The 21,566-nt window shown below is 43.4% G+C and overlaps 1 protein-coding gene across 3 annotated transcripts; it reads left to right on the forward strand.

Moving 5' to 3' along the window:
* Positions 1-228: 228 nt before the first annotated feature.
* LOC126982658 (CWF19-like protein 2) lies at positions 229-20,319 on the forward strand. Of its 3 annotated transcripts, none has more exons than XM_050834919.1 (17): positions 229-394; positions 2,374-2,517; positions 3,437-3,646; positions 4,607-4,795; positions 5,106-5,216; positions 6,074-6,277; positions 6,910-7,307; positions 7,998-8,096; positions 8,804-8,948; positions 10,287-10,475; positions 11,383-11,524; positions 12,107-12,246; positions 13,143-13,418; positions 15,319-15,435; positions 16,810-16,965; positions 17,800-17,982; positions 18,649-20,319. In XM_050834919.1, exons 2-17 carry the CDS (start codon positions 2,425-2,427, stop codon positions 18,784-18,786), a joined length of 2,790 nt encoding a protein of 929 aa, XP_050690876.1. In that variant the 5' UTR covers positions 229-394; positions 2,374-2,424; the 3' UTR covers positions 18,787-20,319. The 3 variants fall into 3 exon arrangements, 2 of the variants coding, with proteins under 2 accessions (XP_050690876.1, XP_050690877.1); XM_050834920.1 differs by having other exon boundaries at positions 239-394; positions 2,362-2,517; XR_007735285.1 differs by lacking the exons at positions 16,810-16,965; positions 17,800-17,982; positions 18,649-20,319 and adding an exon at positions 15,628-15,709 and having other exon boundaries at positions 15,319-15,528.
* Positions 20,320-21,566: the final 1,247 nt, after the last annotated feature.

A 21,566-nucleotide genomic window follows, 5' to 3' on the forward strand; every position in this document is an offset into this window, starting at 1 on the left:
TACGACCATTTTGAAATACCAACTCGGACCATTCTGAAATACTAACTCGCATCGGTCCGGTCCGAGTTGGCAATGGTCTGAGTTGGAGGTGAACCTTTTTTCCTACTATAATAAATGAGCATTCTATATAACACAATGGGGTCATTTATCTGTGTTTTTTTCCCTTCTCCCTTGTTGTTTACCTGCAACAATAAACTATCAATCAATCAATCACCTTCCATCCCACAATAACAACCATCATCATCATCATCATCAGCTCGAGACGTTTGTTATGGTACCCAAGAAGAAGAAGAAGTCCTCGTCGCTCGCCCTTATAATTTTCCTTCCCTGGCACTGCCCTGGACGTGTCACCGGCGGGAGGGAGTGACAGAATAACGAGGAGATTAAGGAAAAGGTGAGCATATGCAGGGAAGTGCCGTAAATGGCGTAAGTTGTGCTGTAGAGGCCGAGGACACTTCTTACTTCTTATATTCCTCATTTTTCTTATTTTTTTCTTATTGCGTATTTCTTATTCCTGTTCCTTTACTCGCCTTGCTTTACGTTATCTTTAGAGCAGGTTGGACTTGAGTTTCCTTAGCATGAAGTGAGAAACAGGGGAAGGTTACCGTTACCGTTGATGAGGTTTCAGTAGAACACCTAATAGTGGAATGCAGCAATTATGAGAGGCAGGGAGGGGAGTTAGTGGCAGGAGTAGTGATAATTGGCAGAGAGGAGTGGGCTACGAGGCTAGAGGAGGAAAACGGGGCGATCTGCACGGTGTTGGGGCTGTATGGAGACAAAAAGGAAACAGAAAGAAGAATGGTAAAGGTGGCAAAAGTGTTCCTCGCACAGTGCTGGGAAAAAAGGGCACAAACGTGTGAATAGGTGAATATAAGTGGCTTTATCTCAGGTTAGAAAATAACATAATACTGAAAAGGTAGATGTGTGAATAAGAAGGGAGGAACCAGAGGAGGAGGACCTAAGAAGCGATACAAAGCGTTACAGGTCAAAAGAAGAAGAAGAAGCAGCACTCCACAGGGCCGCTAACATTGTAACAGTAATATTATGACCTAAAGTTGTCCTCAATCCTCATATTTGTTAAGTCGTAGGATTTTGTGAGTGAGTCTTCAGCACTTTCTTGAAGATTGCCAGGCTGTCACTGTTCTTAACATCCCCGGGCAACTCATTATAGAGCCGCGGGTCACTCTTCTCAAATGCTCTGAAACCCAGTTCTAGGTTGACCCTGGGCTCATAGAGTCTATACCGTTCTGTACTGTCTCACTGACATGGTGGTGTCCAAATAAAAATCCTGTTGTATGTTTTTCAAATATCCAGGTTTACCAAGTCGCGTTGCTTGATAAGTCAAGACACATATTTTGTAGACTATTCGTGCCTTAATGGGTAGCCAATGCAAGTCTATAAGTGCAGGTGTTATTCTCTCATGGGGGGGCAGACCCTTTATTAGCCTTGCAGCTCTGTTCATAACAAGTTGTAGTTTCTTCAGTAGATATTTAGGAAGGCCATAATAAAGTGAGTTACAATAATCCAGCTTACTAGTTACATGATTATATATAAGCATCTTCATAGTCTTATCATCCAGGTATTTCTTGACAAATGCAATATTTCTCAGATGGTAGCCTGCCATTCTCACCACCTGATTGATCTGTTCTTTGAATGATAGAGTGCAGTCAAGTATCACACCTAAATCTTTGACTGGCTTTTTTAGTCATAGTGTCATCTTTTATCCGAAGAGTGGAAATATCTAGCCTCCTGAGATCCTTGTTCTTCCCCACAATCAAGCATTCAGTTTTATCCTCATTTAGCTTCAATTGCTTAGAATTCATCCATTTCCCAACATCATCCATAATTCTGCTCAGCTTATCTTCAGTGTTTTCCACATCACTCAGCGACAAATAGAACTGTGTATCATCAGCATACAGTTTAAAGTCAACTTCATGCCTTCTTAGCAAATGTGAAAGACCGATAGTATAAACACAGAATAAAATTGGACCCAGTACACATTTAATGAAGAGAAGGCAAGGAGGATGACAGGGATGAGAATGTAGTTTCTCTCTCTCTCTCTCTCTCTCTCTCTCTCTCTCTCTCTCTCTCTCTCTCTCTCTCTCTCTCTCTCTCTCTCTCTCTCTCTCTCTCTCTCTCTCTCTCTCTCTCCTATTTGGTTGCTAATGGTACCAGTACATAGCAGCCATGGATGGTACGGTACATAGCAGCCAGTGATGGTACATAGCAGCCGGTGGTACATAGCAGCCAACGGTACATAGAGGCCTGTTACCGTCACTAGAGGTCACTAGAGCTGGGGTGGTAGTGCAGGGAGAGATTCTAGACATAATCCAAAAACTACAATAAGTAACTCACCTTCAGCTTGTCTTATAGGGCTGAGTCAGCAGCAGACAGGACAGCAGCAAGGAGAAGAGCACCAGCAAGATGTCTGCGTCACTCATCAACTTTGAGAGTGCCCGGGAGAAGGAGCAGCAGCGGCAGTTTGAACGGAAGGCGCGGAAAGCCATCCTGGAGAAGGTAAGTCCCGGGTGACTCTGCTCTTGAAGATACAAGTGGGGATTAACCCGTCCGCTGTGATGGGCATGGATTTGGCTTTCACACGTAGCCTGGTAACATAATACTCTCAGGTCTTTCTCTGCCTCTGTGGTGGATAGTGGAGTGTTTCCCATGTGGTTTTGGTATGCTGGATTTCCCCTGCCAAGGTGCAGGACTACATTTTTCTTCATTGAATTGTAGCAGCCACTTTTTGTTCCATTCCTGTTGCTTGATGATGTCTTCTTCTAAGGAGTCTGCAGTCAAGGGGTTAAGTGTCAGCTATATATATTCATTTATTTATTCATTTAGTTTTTGTTGTGAAGTATTCAATATTAAAAATTCTTTACCCTATGATAAGATTTTTTTCTGTTTTCTGATACCCTGCAAACTACTAAGTGAATAATTAATTAGTGTTCGTGGGGTGCGTGTTGCTGCGTCCAAAACTTAGTATAGGGTTAAATTCATGAATAATAAGGCCCAGTTGGAGACATTTGATATTCAGATGACAAAAATCAGTAAGTCAATAAGATCAACAAGTCAGTAGGGTCAGTCAGGTTCCAGCAAGGCCAGACACTATATCCCCGCCCCCCACACACATGCTCGTGGCCTAGTGGTTAGCATGTCTAGCTACAAATCTGCTGGCCTGGGTTCGAATCCTGGCCTGGTCTATCGGCATGCAACCCACCCAGCTGTCCATCCTCCCTTTCGGGCTGGTTGATAAATGGGTACTTTGGGAAGCCTGCGGAGCATAAACTGTGGTAACCTGGATGTCACACTGGCCTTGTGTCCCGGGGTAATGGCCTCTTCCCTCCACTGGCTTAAAGGCTAATGTGATGGAGATGAGCCCTTTGGTCATGCATAGCTATGGCGTATGCACCCAACTTTACCTACCCCATTCCAGGCCCAGCAGGAGTATGAGGTACGGGAGGAGCAGCAGGAGGCAGCGCGGCAGCGGGGCGAACACACGTGGATGCTGCCGTCAGTGGAGGCCCGGCTTGACCAGGACCCCGACGCAGCCAGGAAAAAGAAAAAGAAGAAAAAGGACAAGAAGAAGAAAAAGAAGAAGGAGAAAAAGGCCAAGAAGAGCAAGAGGAAGGATTCGTCGTCCTCGGTGAGTTGTGTTGGGCTGAGAAAGTGTTGCTTGTGTTGGTGTGCTTGGAGGGTGTTTGGTGCCTCATGTGGGTCATTTTTTACATTTTTCTTTCTTTCAATCTTTTTCTTTTTTCTTTCTATTCTTCCTTGTTTTTTCTTTTTTGCTTATTTTCTTTCCTTCACTTTCTTTCTCATTCTTTCTTTGTTTTTTCTTTTTTTCTTTCTTTTTTTATTTCTTTCTCACTTTCTTTTTTCTTTCTTTCTCTCTTCTCTTCATTTATTTATTTTTTGTTTGGCGTACAACACCAGTAGGAGAATGATTTTGCGTTCATTTTTTGGGTAGGTGTCATTCTAGATGTTTAAAAGTTTTCACTAAGATTCTTTGATCCATTGGAAGTGAACAGTGTTGAGTCCGTAAAGGTGTGTTTATATAACTTATTCAGGTTAGATATATTTTTGTATTCCTATTTGCTTTCCTCGCTATCTTTCATTCCTATTTTCGCACTAACCTCTTCTCTGAACTTGCTAACCGTGGCCTTACTGCACACAACATCCTACTCAAGCTCATCACTATCCCGTCCAACTTTCTAATGCAAGAGTTTAACCAGCATCTTCATTCTTTCGTCCAACATTCTACTCAAGTTCATCACTATCCCATCCAACTTCCTAATGCAAGAGTTTAACCAGCACCTTCATTCTTTCGTCCAACATTCTACTCAAGTTCATCGCTATCCCATCCAACTTCCTAATGCAAGAGTTTAGCCAGCATCTTCATTCTTTCATCCAACATTCTACTCAAGCTCATCACTATCCCATCCAACTTCCTAATGCAAGAGTTGAACCAGCACCTTCATTCTTTCATCCCATGCACTGGTGAGAACTCTGGAACACCTCTTCAACTGTAGCCTTGTTCCTATGGTTACATGATTCACCCTATGCAAAGGACACAAAAAAATGGTGTATTCTTGTCAAATTTCAGAGCAGTGACAACGAGGGGGATGAGGAGGAGGGCGGTGAGGCTGTGTGGATTGAAAGCTCCTCCTCATCAGCTGCCCCCAAACCCCTTCCCAGCCAGCAGCTTCTCCCTAAAGGCCCTGCCCCCCCACTGCCCCCACCCCCTCAGGAGACTGCCACAGGGGAGGGCTTGAAGCGGGATGGCTGGATGGAGGTACCTCATTAATATTATTGTTGTTATTGTTATTATTATTATTATTATTATTATTATTATTATTATTATTATTATTGACATCATGAAACTAAGGGAAAACAAAAAATTGCAGTAGACCTATACAAAGTCCCTTTAATGAGCAGGGAGTGAGCTTTATTGTTTTTTCCTTTTTATTTGCTTCTGTTACCGTTAAAAAAAAGCTACATAGAACACTAATTGAAAATGGTAACAGAGTTTTTTTTATTCCTTCCCGAGTGTTTTCTTATTTATATTTCAGTTTCATTGTTTACATTTTTTCTCCGGTCCGTAGATGACGTCCCTCTTTGGCACCTTCTCCCGTGAGCAAATGCGGGAGCGTGACGGCACCAGCAGGAAGAAGGCCAAGGAGGAGGAGGAGAGGAAGAAGAGGGAGGCAGCAAAGGTAGGCGGAGGTGGAGTCTTGCATATTAACAACCTCTACATTTATCATACCATTAAAAATCCCACATGAAAACTTTATGGGCCATATTTTTAAACATTTCTGCGCCCAAGAACACGTAATTTACTAGTCTTTCGTGGGAGTTCAGGGCATTTCCAGGGGTACTTTTATGACCCTGGTGGTAGTCTGAGCCTTCTTCTGTACCGCGAACCTAAAAGAACACTCATTAGAACTCGATTAACCTCCTTTTTGGCATCTGACAATACCAACCTATATTTCCTCATTGATTATTTTTTTTTTCCTTTATGTGGTTGGGCAGGCTATGAGTCTCTCACACCTTAACCCGGCCGCTGCAAGTGGCACGGATTTTGCCTTCACTGGTAGCCTGGTAACATATAGTCCCAGGTCTTTCTCTGCCTCTGTGTGGATAGTGGAGTGTTTCCCATGTGGTATTGGTATGCAGGACTACATTTTTCTTCATTGAACTGTAGCAGCCACTTTTTGCTCCACTCCTGTTGCTTGGTGATGTCTTCTTGTAGGAAATCCACATCCAAGGGGTTAACAGTTACAGACTCTCTCCTCTCTGATGTTTATCCTCCTCATGTCTTCTGCCGCACATCATCTCCAGGTCTTCTTTGGTCACCCAGCTGATCTTCCTTCTACCTCCACCTCTGCAACTCATCTCCTCCCAAATTTCCGTCCTCCTTATGTCCTCCACACACAGTCTCCAGGTTCTCTTTGGTCTCCTCCTTGTACCTCCGCCTCATTACATCACCTCTAGAGAAACAACCTCAACCACCAACCACAGCAACCTTAGCCTCAGAACAGTTGCTCACCGCCTCACCCTCGCCCCCTCACAGCCAGGATCACACGCCCGAGAGCTGAACCCATACTTCAAGGATGGAGGGATGGGACTGCCGGAGGAAGAGCGTAAGCCATCACCCGCAGCCACGCAGACGACAGGGCTGGACACTGGCTGGCTGAACCGAGCCCTGCAGCGCGCCAAGGAGCAGGCCACAGCGGAGGGCAGGACGCTGGACGAGGTGGCGGCTGAGCGATGGGGGGTAAGAAGAAGAAGCTTTGGTTGTTCTTAGGGGCAGGGTGATTTAGTAGTAGGGGTATGATATTAGTCTTAGACCCTTTGTTTAACACAAGATAAGTAGTAAAGAAATTCAAGCTAAAAGTAGGTGTTATATTAGCACAACTTATTGATATGAGACTAGTGGGACTTCTCTTTTATAGTGAAACCAAATTGTCAAGTCCGTTTTGGCATTGTCTCCTGTGGGTCCATTTCTCCCCTCTGCTCTGCCACACAGTCCCAACACCTATTTTTTCCTCTCATATGTTACCTAAAGCTTACATATGAGAGGAAGAGATAGGTGTTGGGACTGTGGGAGCAGAGGAGGAAAGATCTTGAGGCCAGAACCTGGCCTCGACATATTTGGAAGACTATAGTGTCGGTGTGTGTAAGGAAGCCAGGACAAGGGAGCATTACTATAAGGACAGCCCATAAAAGAAACATGCTAAATAAACCTCTCCTCCCAAAATTGACCTCTCTTTCGGCCACCTCATTTTAGGAGCAGCGAGTATTGGGCTTTTTTTTTGTGCCCTTGAGCTGTCTCCTTTGTTATATATAAAAAAAAGGGACTACTGTACTGTTACTATTATCACTATCATTATCTACCTTTTCTTTCAGTCCCTGGCAAGATTTAACGACTTACTAGCAGAGGCAGAAGGGAGAGGAGGAGGAGGAGGAAGGGGGAAGCAGAGAGAGAACGATGATGCAAGAAACCAGAGATGGAGAAGAAACAGGAGGAGCAGGAGCAGGAGCAGAGAGAGAGACCACAGAAGGAGAAGCAGAAGCAGAGACAGGAACAGAGACCGAAGGAGCAGGAGTGGGAGTCAAGAGAGAGAGAAGGACAGAGTAAGAAGAAGGAGCAGAAGCAGAAGTAGAAGCCAAGATAACGAGAGAAGCAGAAGACGACGACACAGCAGTAGTAGCAGCAGTAGTAGTAGTAGCAGTAACAGCAGGCACAGGGGCAAGACAGGGGACAGGAAGCCAGACCATCACCCAAGAGAAAACAGCAGTACCAGGTTAGTGTGTTTACCTATCCAGACTAAGGTGGGAACATGTCATTAAAGTATCTACTCCCTATAGGCGACAGAGGAAGGGTACAGCTGCTCTGGTGATGATAGTTGATGGGTGGTTGATTCATTGAGGGTTGGGCAAAATCTGGCTTCATGGTAGAGTCAGGTAGGAGGGTAGAGGAGGAGGGTTTTCTTGTGATATATTCTCATCTCAGGCTCCATAGAGTATAGTTGTATTGACCTTGTTGCGGAGAGGAGCTGGGGTGGTTCTTGTTAGGGGCAGGGTGACGTAGCAGGGGTGTTGTTTTACTATTACAGGGCCTGAGCTATGTCTATGTGGTCCAGTCTCCATCTCTATATTGATCAAGTTCTTCCTTAAGTCGCCACACACTCTCTGCATCCCCACCCCTACTACTTCTTCTTCCTCTTGTTCATTCCAAGTGTTTGTATTTCTGTGGGGAAAACTGGACTTGCTTACGATGTTAAGATATGTGCTCCCTTACTCTTTTTTTTCTTGTGATGCCATAACTCCCTGACATCACTATTTTCCCTGTCCCTTTTGTGTGCAGAGAAGGGTTAGGAGGGCCATAAAAGAGAGAGAGAGAGAGCGAGAGAGAGAGCATGTGTGGAAGTTGAAGAGAACAAGAAAATTATGCTGAGGAGTCAAAACTATGATATTATTTTTTATTTTTTCAGGTTCTCCCAGAAATTCCTCAGGCCCCCAGAAGAGTCACCCAAGAGCAGTGGGCTCTCCATGCGATTCCAGAAGCCAGGGGAGGAAAATAACACAGCAAGGTAGAGTTTTCCACGCTAATTGTGTCCATTATCAACTTGCCGAGGGAATGGAAGGAAGAGCAGCATATTTAGAAGGCAGTGCAGCATGTTTGACCCGTCCGCTGCGATTGATACTTTTTGCCTTCACTGGTAGTCACTTTTGTTTGTTTTGATCTTTACCAATGGCGGCGGTCGCCACTATAGTATTTCCACGTGAAACTGGCCGATGGGGTAGTGGCGGCTGTGGGGTTAGCCCTGCCCCTCCCTTTACCACACACCCAACACCTCTCGTTTCCTCTGCAGCCGCCACTACCCCATCGACCAGTTTCATGTGGAAATACTATAGCGGTGAGCGCCGCCATTGGTAGCGATCAAAATGAACAAAAGTGACTGTGAAAGCGGCCCTTAGTAAGGATCAGAATATATATTAAACTAAAAAAATGACCTGTTAGTGGTGACGGCAATGAATGTCAGGCAAAAAATCTTCACCAGAAACTCGTAGTTTAAACCCGTTTAATTTTTTTTTTTCAATTGACAGGTCAATTTGGGAGTGCGTCTTATAAGCCATCAAATACGGTAATTTCCTCGCGAAAGAATTGCCCCACTACTTTAAAATTATCCTGGCCCATGTGTGGGACACTCGCAGGCAATGGCACCAAAGTCTGTGACACTCGCAGGGAAAGGTTAATAGGATACAGTTTTGAACAATAATTAATTTTTCCACTCAGGGGTGCCAGCTGGTCTGCCCACCGAGGCCCCTCCAGCAGCAGCAGCAACAGGTGGCAGAAGAAGGAACACAGACAGCCACCCAAGGAGCAGCAGAGGCCACGTTCTTCCTCCTCCTCTTCCTCTTCTTCCAGTGACTCCGATCATGTAAGCCTTGCTGCTGTCTCTTCACCGCCTTCATCTAGATCTTATGATAGTATTGTCTAAGTTGTCATGTACTCTAGCTGTGTTTTCCATTTTATTGCTGAATGAATGGGTAAAAAATGACTCCTTATGACATATCCTAAATTGACCTCTGTTTTAGCCACTCTTTACTTTTTGCTTTGTGGGTCAGTGATTGGCGTGCTTTTTTTTCTACACTTTCCTTCTGTTGCCCTTGAGTTGCGTCCTGAGCTATAAGAAAAAAAATATATATAATGTCTTACCCATAGGTTTTGTTGTCCTGTAAAAAAAAAAAAAAAAAATGCAAATATCCTGTCAAACCATGTACCTGTGCTTCTCCAATCATGCAAAATTTGAGTATAGTATATGTAACTCTCCAATGCCTTTGTTCATACATGTTCCAATGTCTTCAGTATTATGAGCCAATTTCACAGTCCAACACAGTGTCTTCGTAACAGCTCGAACCAAACTATAGAATCCCATATAATCCAAAATGGTGAGCTCTTCGATCCCACACTGAATACACAAGACTTTTCCTGCATAGTTTCGTCAAATTTGTGAACTTAAATACAAACACCAGACACTATACAAGGAAATTTCGAAGGCTCTGGTATTGGTTTGGGAACTTACTAACCGATCATGGGGAACTGTGAAACTGGCCCAATGTCTGTTAGTGGGTGGCAGGGAGATACCTCATGCCATACCTCTCACTTGAAGACTGAGTTGTCCTTTGCTCATGAAACCCAAGGGACTGACAACCACTTCTTTCACCTTTGTATAAGCCGCAACTTTCTAATCTCCTTTTCAGCACTTTAACCCGGTAGCTGCGGGGGTCATGTTTCTCAGGTTAGGTTAGGTTAAAGGCCCCTCTAAGTAAAATAATGGGAAAGAAACATCACTCACGCAAACCATTTCATAATATATATCAACGCATGTGTGATCAGTTTATGCATTTTCAATTTTGGGGGGTTTATATCATGGCAGAAATTTGGCCCGTCGCTGGTACATGGTAAAGCCACAAATTTGGCCCATTGCTGGTACACGGTAAAGCCACAAATTTGGCCCATTGCTGGTACACGGTAAAGCCACAAATTTGGCCCATTGCTGGTACACGGTAAAGCCACAAATTTGGCCCATTGCTGGTACACGGTAAAGCCACAAATTTGGCCCATTGCTGGTACACGGTAAAGCCACAAATTTGGCCCATTGCTGGTACACGGTAAAGCCACAAATTTAGCCCGTCACTGCTACCGGGTTAACTGTCTCCTTTATCATGAAAAAAAAAGCAAATAAATAATAATAAATATCTGCACTCTTCAACAGGACACCAACACCACAGCCACAGCAAGAGGAGAGCAGAGAGAAGAAGCACCCACCACCACCACCACCACTACAGCCACTCCTAAACAGCCACCCTCCAGCACAGCGCCTCCCACCACGGCTCCTCTCACAGACAAGGAGATGAACGACCTGGGTGCCAAGATCATGAAGGCCGAGCTGGTGGGGAATGAGGTGAGGAGTGAGACGCTGGTTGGCTGCTATTCCTAAGGGGCCGCTTGGATGACCCAGCCTGTTAGCTAATTTTATTTATAGTGGGTGCTGTGATTCATGACTCGCTTGGCCCGTGCTACCCCCCACTTTGTTAGGATCAACACAATCACCCTGCCAGGACCAAGGCCATCACTTTATCATATTTTTGGGAGAGCAGCATTTTTTATAGGCTGTCTTTTGGGTATGCTAAGACCAGCACTTTCACTTGTCTTTTAGGAGCAGGAGTTTTTTGTGGGGTGGGCTATTTTTGTCTGTGTTAGAACCACTACCATCACTTTGTTTTTAGGGAATGGTAACTAGTATTTTTTGGGGGGGTACTTTTTTTCTTTTCTTTTTTTCTTTCAATGTTTGACTGCTTCCTCTGGTGTGAAAAAACAAATATGGATTCATGTTAGGTGAATTCAAGCTTAACCTGGTAGCAGCGACAGGCCAAATTTGTGGCTTTACCGTGTAGCAGCGACTGGCCAAATTTGTGCCATGATATAAACCCCCCAAAATAGATGATGCATAAACCGATCACAAATGCGTTGATATATATAATGAAATGGTGTGCGTGAGTGTTGATTTTTTCTCACTATTCTCACTTAGAGGGGCCTTTAAGAAACATGATCCCTGCAGGTACCAGGTTAAGAAGGAAATAAGCCAAAACTGGTCAACAAATAAAGTAAATGATGAGTAGAACAAACTAAACAGTCATATAGTCACTGCAAATGAAAGTTCAGACACATGTGTAGACTGAGGGTGTGCTTGTAGGCTCCTTGTACCCTTGTGTTTCATGTTGAGGAAGGAAGGCAGAAGAGGAAATGTCAGTCAGTTTCATCATGTCCATCACAGTGTAATCTCAGTGTTCCTTGTGTTGCTGTTTTAGGCTCAGGCGGCCAAGTTGAAGTCCCGTTTGGAGGCCGCCAGGGCCGTGCGGGCGGCTGGGAGTGGAGTGGCCTTGGGAGGGAAGGTGGAGGACGGCGGACCCTCGGAGCAGGTGGTTGTCCTCACCCGCACAGACAGCAGAGGTGAGTGCGTCGTTCTTTCGTGTGTGTGTGTGTGTGTTTACCGAGTTGTACATAGGATCTGGCTATGGTTTGTCTTGCCCTGCCTCCATATCTGCTTCTCTTTGAATTCATACAACACTGCATTCATCCATTAAAAGATGTTGAGAAATGTCTTTCCAGGAGTGGTTGAGTGAGTTCAAACTCCTTTTTCATTAGCTTTTCATTTAATTGTTATTTGTTTGTTCAAAATATCTGGCTGTGTGGTATGTAAGTATGTATTTACCTAGTTGTACTATTGTTAATTTGTAATTGCCTGGGCCTTCAGTGTACCGTCGGCTCCGTCCTCTATGTATCTATAATTTTTGTGTGTGTGTGTGTGTGTGAGAGAGAGAGAGTAACAGTATTATTATTGCTTTCTGTTTTTGTTGCCATCGAGTTCCTTTCACTTCTCAAAAAACAAAAAAACAAAAATAACCTATTCTTCCTTTATATTATAGGGACTAGCTGGTTTTGTTGCCCTTGAGCTGCCTCCATCACTGTAAAAAAATAAAAATAATATAATAATAAAAACTAACCTAATCCTCCTTTGTCGTATATTTACAGGGATAAGTCGGCCAGTCATGGGAGCAGACGAGGCAGAGTCTGGCCGAGGGAAGAAGAGGACGAAGGTGAAGACCCATGGGAAGGACGGGCAGAGGGTGAGGTACTTCCCTGATGACGACCAACACAGCCTCAAGAATATGGTGAGGGTGGTGAGGAGGAGGAGGAGGAGTGGGAGAAGAGGAGGAGGAAGAGTGTGAAAGTGAAGGGGGAAGAGAAGGAGGAGGAGTGTGAAAGTGTTGGGAGAAGAGGAGGAGGAGGAAGAGTGGGAAAGTGTTGGGAGAAGAGGAGGAGGAAGAGGAGGTAAGGAAAATGTTGAGGGAAGAGGAGGAGGAGGAGGAGGAGGAAGGAGAAGATAGGGAAAGAGGTAGAAGATGGAAATAGAGGTTAATATACAGATGAAAAGGGAGGTTATGGAGAAGGGAGAAGAGGGAAGTGGAGATGAAGAGGAAAGATGAAGGAGAAGGAGGTTAGGGAAGAGAGAAAAGATGGTAATGGAGATGAAAGAGGAAAGAGAAGAAGGAGGAGACTGAAGTGAAGGAGAAAGAGGGTAAAAGAGAAGAAGGAGGAGATTGAAGTGAAGAGAAAGGAAGGACAAAGAGGAGGAGAAATAAATGATAGAAGAAGATGGAGGTGAAGATGAATGAGGGGCAAGGAGGAGAAATAAAAATGAGAAGAAAATGGGGAAGTTAGAAGATGGGTGAAGTTAAAAGAGGGATAAAAAAGAGAAATAAGTAAGAGGAGAAGAAGAAGATGAAGATGAAGTTAAAAAGAGGGATGTTGACTTGCAAAGGAGGAAACAAAACAAACAGAAAAAGTTGTCCCCTCGTACCATAATTTCGAAACAGTATCCATATCCACTCATCCATCCACTCATCCACTCATCCATCCATCCACAGTAAATAGGAGAAGAGGAAAGAGATAGAGGTTAAGAGTGGTAATGAGGAGGTATGTATGAGACAAAAAAAAGTTGGCCTCATTATAACTTCAAACGGATGACAGCACGCACCCACTCACCCATCCATCCATCCATCCACAGTTTGAGAAGGAGAAGGGAACCACGGCTGACGACCAGAACGCCATGTTTGAGAAGGCGGCGATGATGAACCCAGAGCGACTCAACGACGAGTACGACATCGATGACATGTTCATGAGCAAGGCGGCGCTGAGGGACAGCACCGCCAAGCAGGCTGAGAGGGACAAGAAGAAGGCCATACAGGAGCACCAGAGGGTCGAGCGGTCCCTTGAGTCCTGCCAGTGGTGCTTCGACAGTAAGGAGATGCCCAAACACCTCATCGTGGCTCTGGGGACGAAGGTGAGTGCCAGCTGCCTCCTGGATATGCCCACCACTCCTATGAAAGCCTTGTCAAATATGTGTTCTGGGTTGGTGTTCTCAGTGGCTTCAATATGGTGTGTCTCTCTTCTATGCTTATCTCCTCTACTCCAGAGATCTCTATATACTATGGAAGTTATAAGCATTTTCATGGGTGTTTTCGTGTGTCTGGCTTTGGTTTTGCAAGATTTCTAAACCGTGAACTGGTAAAACACTCTTGAGAACTTGATGCATCTTTTCTGTGGCCTTATAAAATTCTAGTAAGGAGCCCAAGTGTTTGAGAATAGGGGTCCTGGATCACTAAGAGTCTGGAGGATGGTAGGTCAGTCTTTTTGTCCACCAGCATACAATATCAGAGGTAGTTACGGTACTCTTTCTTGATCTCTTAGTTTGGAGCACAGTGGGTCAGTCTGTTTGTCCAACCTAACCTAACCAGAGTACAATATCAGAGGTAGTTACTGTTTCTTGATCTCTTAGTTTGGAGTACAGTGGGTCAGTCGCACAGTGGGTCAGTCTATTTGTCCAACCTAACCTAACCTAACCTAACCAGCGTACAATATCAGAGGTAGTTACTGTTTCTTGATCTCTTAGTTTGGAGCACAGTGGGTCAGTCTGTTTGTCCAACCTAACCTAACCAGCGTACAATATCAGAGGTAGTTACTGTTTCTTGATCTCTTAGTTTGGAGCACAGTGGGTCAGTCTATTTGTCCAACCTAACCTAACCTAACCTAACCAGCGTACAATATCAGAGGTAGTTACTGTTTCTTGATCTCATAGTTCGGAGTACAGTGGGTCAGTCTATTTGTCCACCCTAACCTAACTTAACCCTAACCTAACCCTAACCTAACCTAACCTAACCTAACCCTAACCTAACCTAACCAGCATACAATATCAGAGGTAGTTACGGTACTGTTTCCTGATCTCTTAGTTTGGAGCACAGTGGGTCAGTCTGTTTGTCCAACCTAACCTAACCAGCATACAATATCAGAGGTAGTTACTGTTTCTTGATCTCTTAGTTTGGAGTACGGTGGGTCAGTCTATTTGTCCAACCTAACCTAACCTAACCCTAACCTAACCCTAACCTAACCTAACCTAAACCTAACCTAACCTAACCTAACCTAACCTAACCTAACCAGCGTACTATCTCAGAGGTAGTTACTGTTCCTCAATCTCTTAGTTTGGAGCACAGTGGGTCACTCTATTTGTCCACCCTAACCTAGCCTAACCTAACCAGTGTACAATATCAGAGGTTGTTACTCTTTCTTATCACTTATAGTCAAACCATTTCAAATAGTCCATTTAGGCGTTTGTTTTCATGGGTCCTTTCCTCCCCTCTGCTCTGCCACACAGTCCCAACACCTATCCCTTCATCTCATATGTTAGCTGTAGGTAACATATGAGAGGGAAAAATAGGTGGATCTGTCTTTTTGTTCACCATCATACACTAGAGTCAGCTACTATATTGGTCGGTATTATAAGACACTCTTGCTTCTCACATCACCTATTTTTAAAGGCCTAAGAGGGGGTCATTCGGGTTCTGATGAGTGTTTCTTGAGGTTCGCGGTACAGAAGAAGAGTCAAACTACCACCAGGGTCATAAAACTACTCCTGGATATGCCCACCACTCCTATGAAAGCCTTGTCAAATATGTGTCTCTCTAAGGGTCACACTACCACCAGGGTCATAAAACTACTCCTGGATATGCCCACCACTCCTATGAAAGCCTTGTCAAATATGTGTCTCTCTAAGGGTCACACTACCACCAGGGTCATAAAACTACTCCTGGATATGCCCACCACTCCTATGAAAGCCTTGTCAAATGTGTGTTCTTGGGTGACGGAATGTCTTATGATACAACGCATTATCCTACTTGACCTTACAGTGTTACGTGAGCCTGCCAACCCACCAGTCGCTCACCCCCGGCCACTGCTGCATCGCCCCCATCCACCACATCAGCTGCTGCGTCCAGGCGGAGGAGGACCTGTGGGCTGAGGTTCAGGTAAAGCTTTGTATAGCATAACGGGTAGTAGTTCAGCAAATTATCACCAAAAAAAATTAGTCAACTTAACCGGAGGAGGATTTGTTGGATGAGGTTCAAATAAAGCATTGTGTAGCATTAGGGAAAGATAGATAAAAAGTTTACACCAAAAAAAAAAAATAATAAATAACTGAGGAGGATTTGTGGGATGAGGTTCAGGTAAAGCATTGTGTAGCATTAGGGAAAGATAGATAAAAAGTTTACACCCAAAAAAATAAATAAATAAAATAACAGATTGATTTGTAAAGCATGTATGTGGCATAAAGGAAATAGATATAAAAAATGTACACCAAAAAAAAAAAAAAATAACAGAAGGATTTGTGGGATGAGGTTCAAGTAAAGCATTATGTAGCATTAGGGAAAGATAGATAAAAAATGTACACAAAAAAAAAAAAAAAATAACAGAAGGATTTGTGGGATGAGGTTCAAGTAAAGCATTGTGTAGCATAAGAAAGAGCTAGATAAAATAAATTACCACAAAAAAGAGAAGAAGAACCTTAACCGTTAAGCTCTTGTCGAGTATATTCACCAATTTGTATGATGTTCATGTCGGGAAAAGAAGAGCATTCGGAGACATTGAAGTGAGGTTTAAAAATGAATATGCCAAATGTCAGATGAAAGAACGTGGAGCTATCTCTTTATTTTGACGAGTAACTTTATTTCTTTCTGATGCAAGTATGTATTTGATTTTTTACCCAATATTAACATTTATAGGATGGTACGTACATGCTAACTAACTTACCCTTCTCTTAGTCCTCATTTTTTATTACGGTTTTGTTTATTCATATATCTACTTTTAACCCGGTAGCAGCGATGGGCCAAACTAGTGGCTTTACCGTGTAGCAGCGACGGGCCAAATTTGTGCCATGATATCAACCCCCCAAAATAGATGATACATAAACTGATCAGAAATGCTTTGATATATGTTATGCAATGGTTTGTGTCAGTGATGATTTTTTCTCATTTTTCACGCTTAGAGGATCGCTTAAGAAACATGATCCCCGCAGCTACCGGGTTAAGCAATACTGATGTTTTTTCTTTTCTTCTGTAGAGTTTTAGAGTCCCTGATGCAGATATTTAAACCCCCTTACGAATGGTGTGTAGGTAGTGGCAATCATATCCTGTTTTCAACTCTTCCTTTTTACAGTATTATATATTCATTTTAAACTTTTTCAACAAACTTTTTTTTATTTTTTATTTTTTATTTATTTTTTTTTTTTTTTCGCCTATTTCGCCGGTAGTCGTCCCCAGCCCGTCATGGCACAGGCAAGTGTTTATAGTGGCGCCATCTTCTCTGACTTATTTTTTCTTGTTTTCTTTCATCCTCTTTTTTAGAGTTTCCGAAAGTCTTTGGTGCAGATGTTCAACTCCCGCGGCGAGGATTGCATCTTCTTTGAGACGGCCAAGCGGCTGCGGCACTTCCCCCACATGGTGTTACAGTGCGTGCCGCTGCCCAGGGAGACCGGCGACATGGCTCCTGTATATTTCAAGGTAACGGGAGGACGAGGATGAGGAGGAGGTGGAGAACGATGGGATTTGTTTATATTTACCTCCTATTTTGCATCCTTCAAGATATCAATGAGAAGTGAACAAACGGGAGGAGGAGGAGGAGGAAGAAGATGGTTGTTGGTATGCTGAGAAAACAGAAAATTAGACCATACATGTACTTATAATTCAACTTTCCTATATTTACCTCCTGTTTTGCATCCTTCAAGATATCATAGAGAGGTGAACAAACAGGAGGAGGAGGAGGAGGAAGATGGTTGTTGGTATGCTGAGAAAACAGAAAATTAGACCATACATGTACTTATAATTCAACTTTCCTATATTTACCTCCTGTTTTGCATCCGTGAACAAACGGGAGGAGGAGGAGGAGGAGGAAGAAGATGGTTGTTGGTATGCTGAGAAAACAGAAAATTAGACCATACATGTACTTATAATTCAACTTTTCTATATTTACCTCCTGATTTCCATCCTTCAAGATATCAAAGAGAGGTGAACAAATGGGAGGAGGAGGAGGAGGAGGAGGAAGAAGATGGTTGTTGGTATGCTGAGAAAACAGAAAATTAGACCATACATGTACTTATAATTCAACTTTCCTATATTTACCTCCTGTTTTGCATCCCGTAGAGTTCAGAATAATAAAAGAGGGTAAAGGAAGGTAGAGGACGAGGAGAAGGAAGACACTTTTGGAGGTGCTGGGGAACAGAAAATTGGACGATGTTTGTATTCTATTCAACTTATTTTCATTTATCTCACACTTGTATCCCACACACTTCAAGATAACACACACTCTGATACATGTTTCTCCTCCTGTCCGCGCAGAAAGCCATCATGGAGTGTGAGCGCGAGTGGGCCCAGAACAAGAAGCTGGTGGAGCTGAAGGGCCGGGATGTGCGCCGCGCCGTGCCCAAGGGATTGCCATACTTCTTCGTGGACTTCGCTATGGACGCCGGCTTTGCGCACGTTATTGAAGATGAGCAAGAGTTCCCCAACAACTTCGCTCAGGTACGGACGCTTGTTACCTGTTTATCTCTTAACCCGTCAGCTGCAATTGGCATGGATTTGGCCTTCACTGGTAGCCTGGTAACGTATACTCCCCTAGGTCTTTCTCTGCCTCTATGGTGGATAGTGGAGTGTTTCCCATGTGGTATTGGTATGCTGGATATCCCCTCCCAAGGTGCAGGACTTTACATTTTTTTTCATTGAATTGTAGCAACCAATTTTTTGTTCCGTTCCTGTAGCTTGGTGATGTCTTCTTGGATGAAATCTTGTTCGTATGAAGCGTGGTGATTGTGAGAATTAGGCGGTGGCGCTAACTGATCGCTCGCCTGAATAAAGTAACCAATACCAAAAAAAAAGTTATTGCCGCACGTGCGGGTGACTCTGACTTTTTTTGATAATTAAAAAAAATATGAGTCGTCAGTTTATCGAGCCGTGATGGTGACAATAGTATAGTAGCTGCGCGCTGCTAGGGGAGGCTTTATGCTAATTCGCGGCAGCTAATTGATCTCGCGCTAAGTGGGCCTCTACTGTATATCTATCTTCACAAACACATATGATTCGCCTTCAGATCATAAAAAAATATAAAAAAAGCCCACAACATTAACTGACATCATCTTTCATTTCCTCAGCTTTTCATCTTCCTCACAAACATGTACAATTAATTTCCAGGAGATTGTCGGTGGCATGCTGGACCTGGAGAACAACCTCTGGCGCAAACCCCGCCGTGAGAACTTTGAGACCCAGCGGCGGAAGGTGATGGAGTTCAGCCGCTGGTACAAGGAGTTTGACCCCACACAGGAGGGTTGAAGGGGTGTGGAGGAGGGGGAGGAGGGTGCACTGAGGATGTGGATGAGACTGTACTTCATCTTCTCTTTAAAAGGGTGAGTTTTGGAAGGATGACGACATCTAAATGCTGATGAATGATGAAATAAGAAGTTTAATTATGTGCCAGACAGTTGAATTGGTGCAGAGGGGGAGAAAGGGGCTCTGCTGGTGTTGATGAGATTGTACTTCATCTGCTCGTTAAAAGGGTGGGTTTGAGTATGATGGCATCACCTGTATAGCGATGAATGATGGCGTAAGTAGTAGTTTGACTATAGGGAGGCTAGACTCAGGAAGGAAGGAATATTCTGGAAGGGAAAGTTTGCTTGTGGTGTTCTATATAAGGTTGAATTCTGTTGACGTGTTGCTATTTAGTGATGAGTGAAGACCAAATGTTCCAGTTTGCATACCAGCTGAAGGGGTGGAGGAAGAGGAGGAGGAGGAGGAGGAGGAGGCTCAGCATGTTTTGAAGGAGTGATCATAACCAGGTGTTCTTTTTATGAGTGGTTCATCTTATAATGGTTTGCTTTAGTAATGAAACGTTATCTTGGGCATCACTGACTTGGCTTCCCATAAAAGCAAACAAAGTTTAGTTCCAGGAAACACTAAACATATACATATACGTGGTCAGGGGCAGGCGTGTCACTCAGTCAGGATGTGTGTTAAGGGCAGGAGGGATATCAGGAACAGAGAGCACGAGATTATGTAGTTAAAGATCATTTCCAAACTTCAAAATTTATCTTGACCAGGTATTATATGTTTTTTGAGGGAGGCTTCACCTCCTTAGTCCCTTGCAAATATTACCTTGAGGTCAATGAAATGGGTTTCACCACATTTTTGTGCTTCGCAGCATAAGCCATGAGATCAATAATTTGATTTCATGAACCACAACCAAAGACTTCATTATTGTCTGTGGCCAGTGTTGTGAAGATTTTTTACACTTTTCCTTGGTGTTCCCTTGAAGTAGCTGTCTGTTACTCTGCACTCCACTGTGTACACCTAGGGACTCCACTCCACTCTACAGAAAGTGTATTTACCATGCTAAGCAAGGAACAAGTGCTTATCTTTACTTGCAATATAGCAGTGATTCAGACATTACATAGGTCCCATGACCTCCACCCAACAATTATCATCAAAAACAATGTCACAAAACCTGAAGGTTTCAGGTTATGCCTTCAATATTAAAAATCTTTTATAGATCTGGAAAGATTGCTACAGGTTCTAATATTTGGACAAGTTAATTTATGTATCTAGCAGCAATTTACAGCTGTGTGTCCTCTGCCAGCCAGTGTCTGTTAAAAGTGTTTTGTCAAGATAATAACATTGTTATTTTGTAAGTTGTTAACAGCAGTTAATACTGCTGGGCTGTAAATGTTCCTGCATGGGACATATTTTTTATTTGTATTGTTTGCTGTGCAGAACAAAATCCTTGCATTATGTAAGAAAGAAAAAGGAGTAATTATTTGTATCATAGGCTCAGAGGAAGTAAAAAAGTTGAAAGTACAAACATGTTTATATGCCAACACCAAGTAATTTTAAGCCATGTGTTCTGTGTTTCATGAACTGTAAGAAGGTTTACAGTGTGAGTTATTTGGCTTGTAGTCCATCACAGTTTGTGACCAAAAAGGAAGAGGAAAGATCAAACTGTGTTAAACTAAACATCAGCTAAAACTCGAAGGTAAGCCCTGCTTGCCATCTCTTGCTTTCGGTTGCAGCCGCCAGAATGCTCCAATGAAAAGAAGACAGAGTGTGTAAGTCCTTCCTGCTGGCACAAAGCCTCTTCAGACCTTCATTAGTGCCTCCTTGTGGCACCCTTGGTGACTGGGACCTTGTGGCCTCAGACTAAATCTCTGGAGGATCTCAGAGCAGGTTGGAGCCCCAGAGTGTGCACAGCAGACCAACTTGTGGACATGCCTGCCAGTTCAGTCCAACCCGGCCAGGTGGGTAGGCAACTAACCCAGGAGAAAGACAACTCCAACTACAAACCCAGGCAGGTTGGGCTTGTTAGCCATGGCAGGCAATCCACCTTGGCCCTCAGCCAATAACTGGGGTTGCCTGTCTAACTTCATGAGAGATTATCAAAAAATCTGACATCAAATGGAAGATAAAAATGATGATCAACTAAAACTCCTGAAGGCAAGTCACAATATGAGTGACATTATGCAGTGACCTCTATTCTTTTACTTGTTGAGAGGCTCCGTACATCCCTGACGTGTTGGTGGTGGCCTTCTAACGGACGCCACACTAAGCACCTGGCCTCCCTGTTCATGCCTGGGGTCTGTCAGTCATTCTGCACAACTTCATATTACTTACTTTTTAATTTATTCATTTTTATTGATTTATTATTAATTAATTTTTATTTTATTTGTTAGCTTTCATTTATTAATTTTTCTTATCCATATCTACCCATGCCAACTCTACCCTCCTCACCTCATCATCCTTTATTCATCAAGTTCAAGCCACTAGGTACTTTTTCTTCTTTTCACCTTACCTTAATACTAATACAGCAATGATAAAAAAAAGCACATTGACCCTTAGACGGCAGCAGTATTTGAAGAGTAGCTCCCCCTAAAGTGAATCATCTATATATAGTCACGGCCAACCTTAGGACCGTAGCATAAATATAGTTACGCCGCATAAGAGATGTTTTAACTATCGTCTATATATAGATTCTACTGCAATCTGGAAGTGTTGTTATATTTCTGTCAAACAAAACTGACTGACTGCATTTTGGACCATCTGTAAAGAGTCTGCCATCTAAGGGT

The sequence above is a fragment of the Eriocheir sinensis genome, chromosome 51 (genome assembly GCF_024679095.1).
Source record: "Eriocheir sinensis breed Jianghai 21 chromosome 51, ASM2467909v1, whole genome shotgun sequence".
Classification (NCBI taxonomy): Eukaryota; Metazoa; Arthropoda; class Malacostraca; order Decapoda; family Varunidae; genus Eriocheir; species Eriocheir sinensis.

Coding starts and splice junctions, on each gene's coding strand:
- LOC126982658 (XM_050834919.1), top strand. CDS start 2,425: ATGTCTGCGTCACTCATCAACTTTGAGAGTGCCCGGGAGAAGGAGCAG. Junction 13,419..15,318: donor TCGTGGCTCTGGGGACGAAG/GTGAGTGCCAGC, acceptor TTGACCTTACAG/TGTTACGTGAGCCTGCCAAC. Junction 16,966..17,799: donor TGGCTCCTGTATATTTCAAG/GTAACGGGAGGA, acceptor CTGTCCGCGCAG/AAAGCCATCATGGAGTGTGA.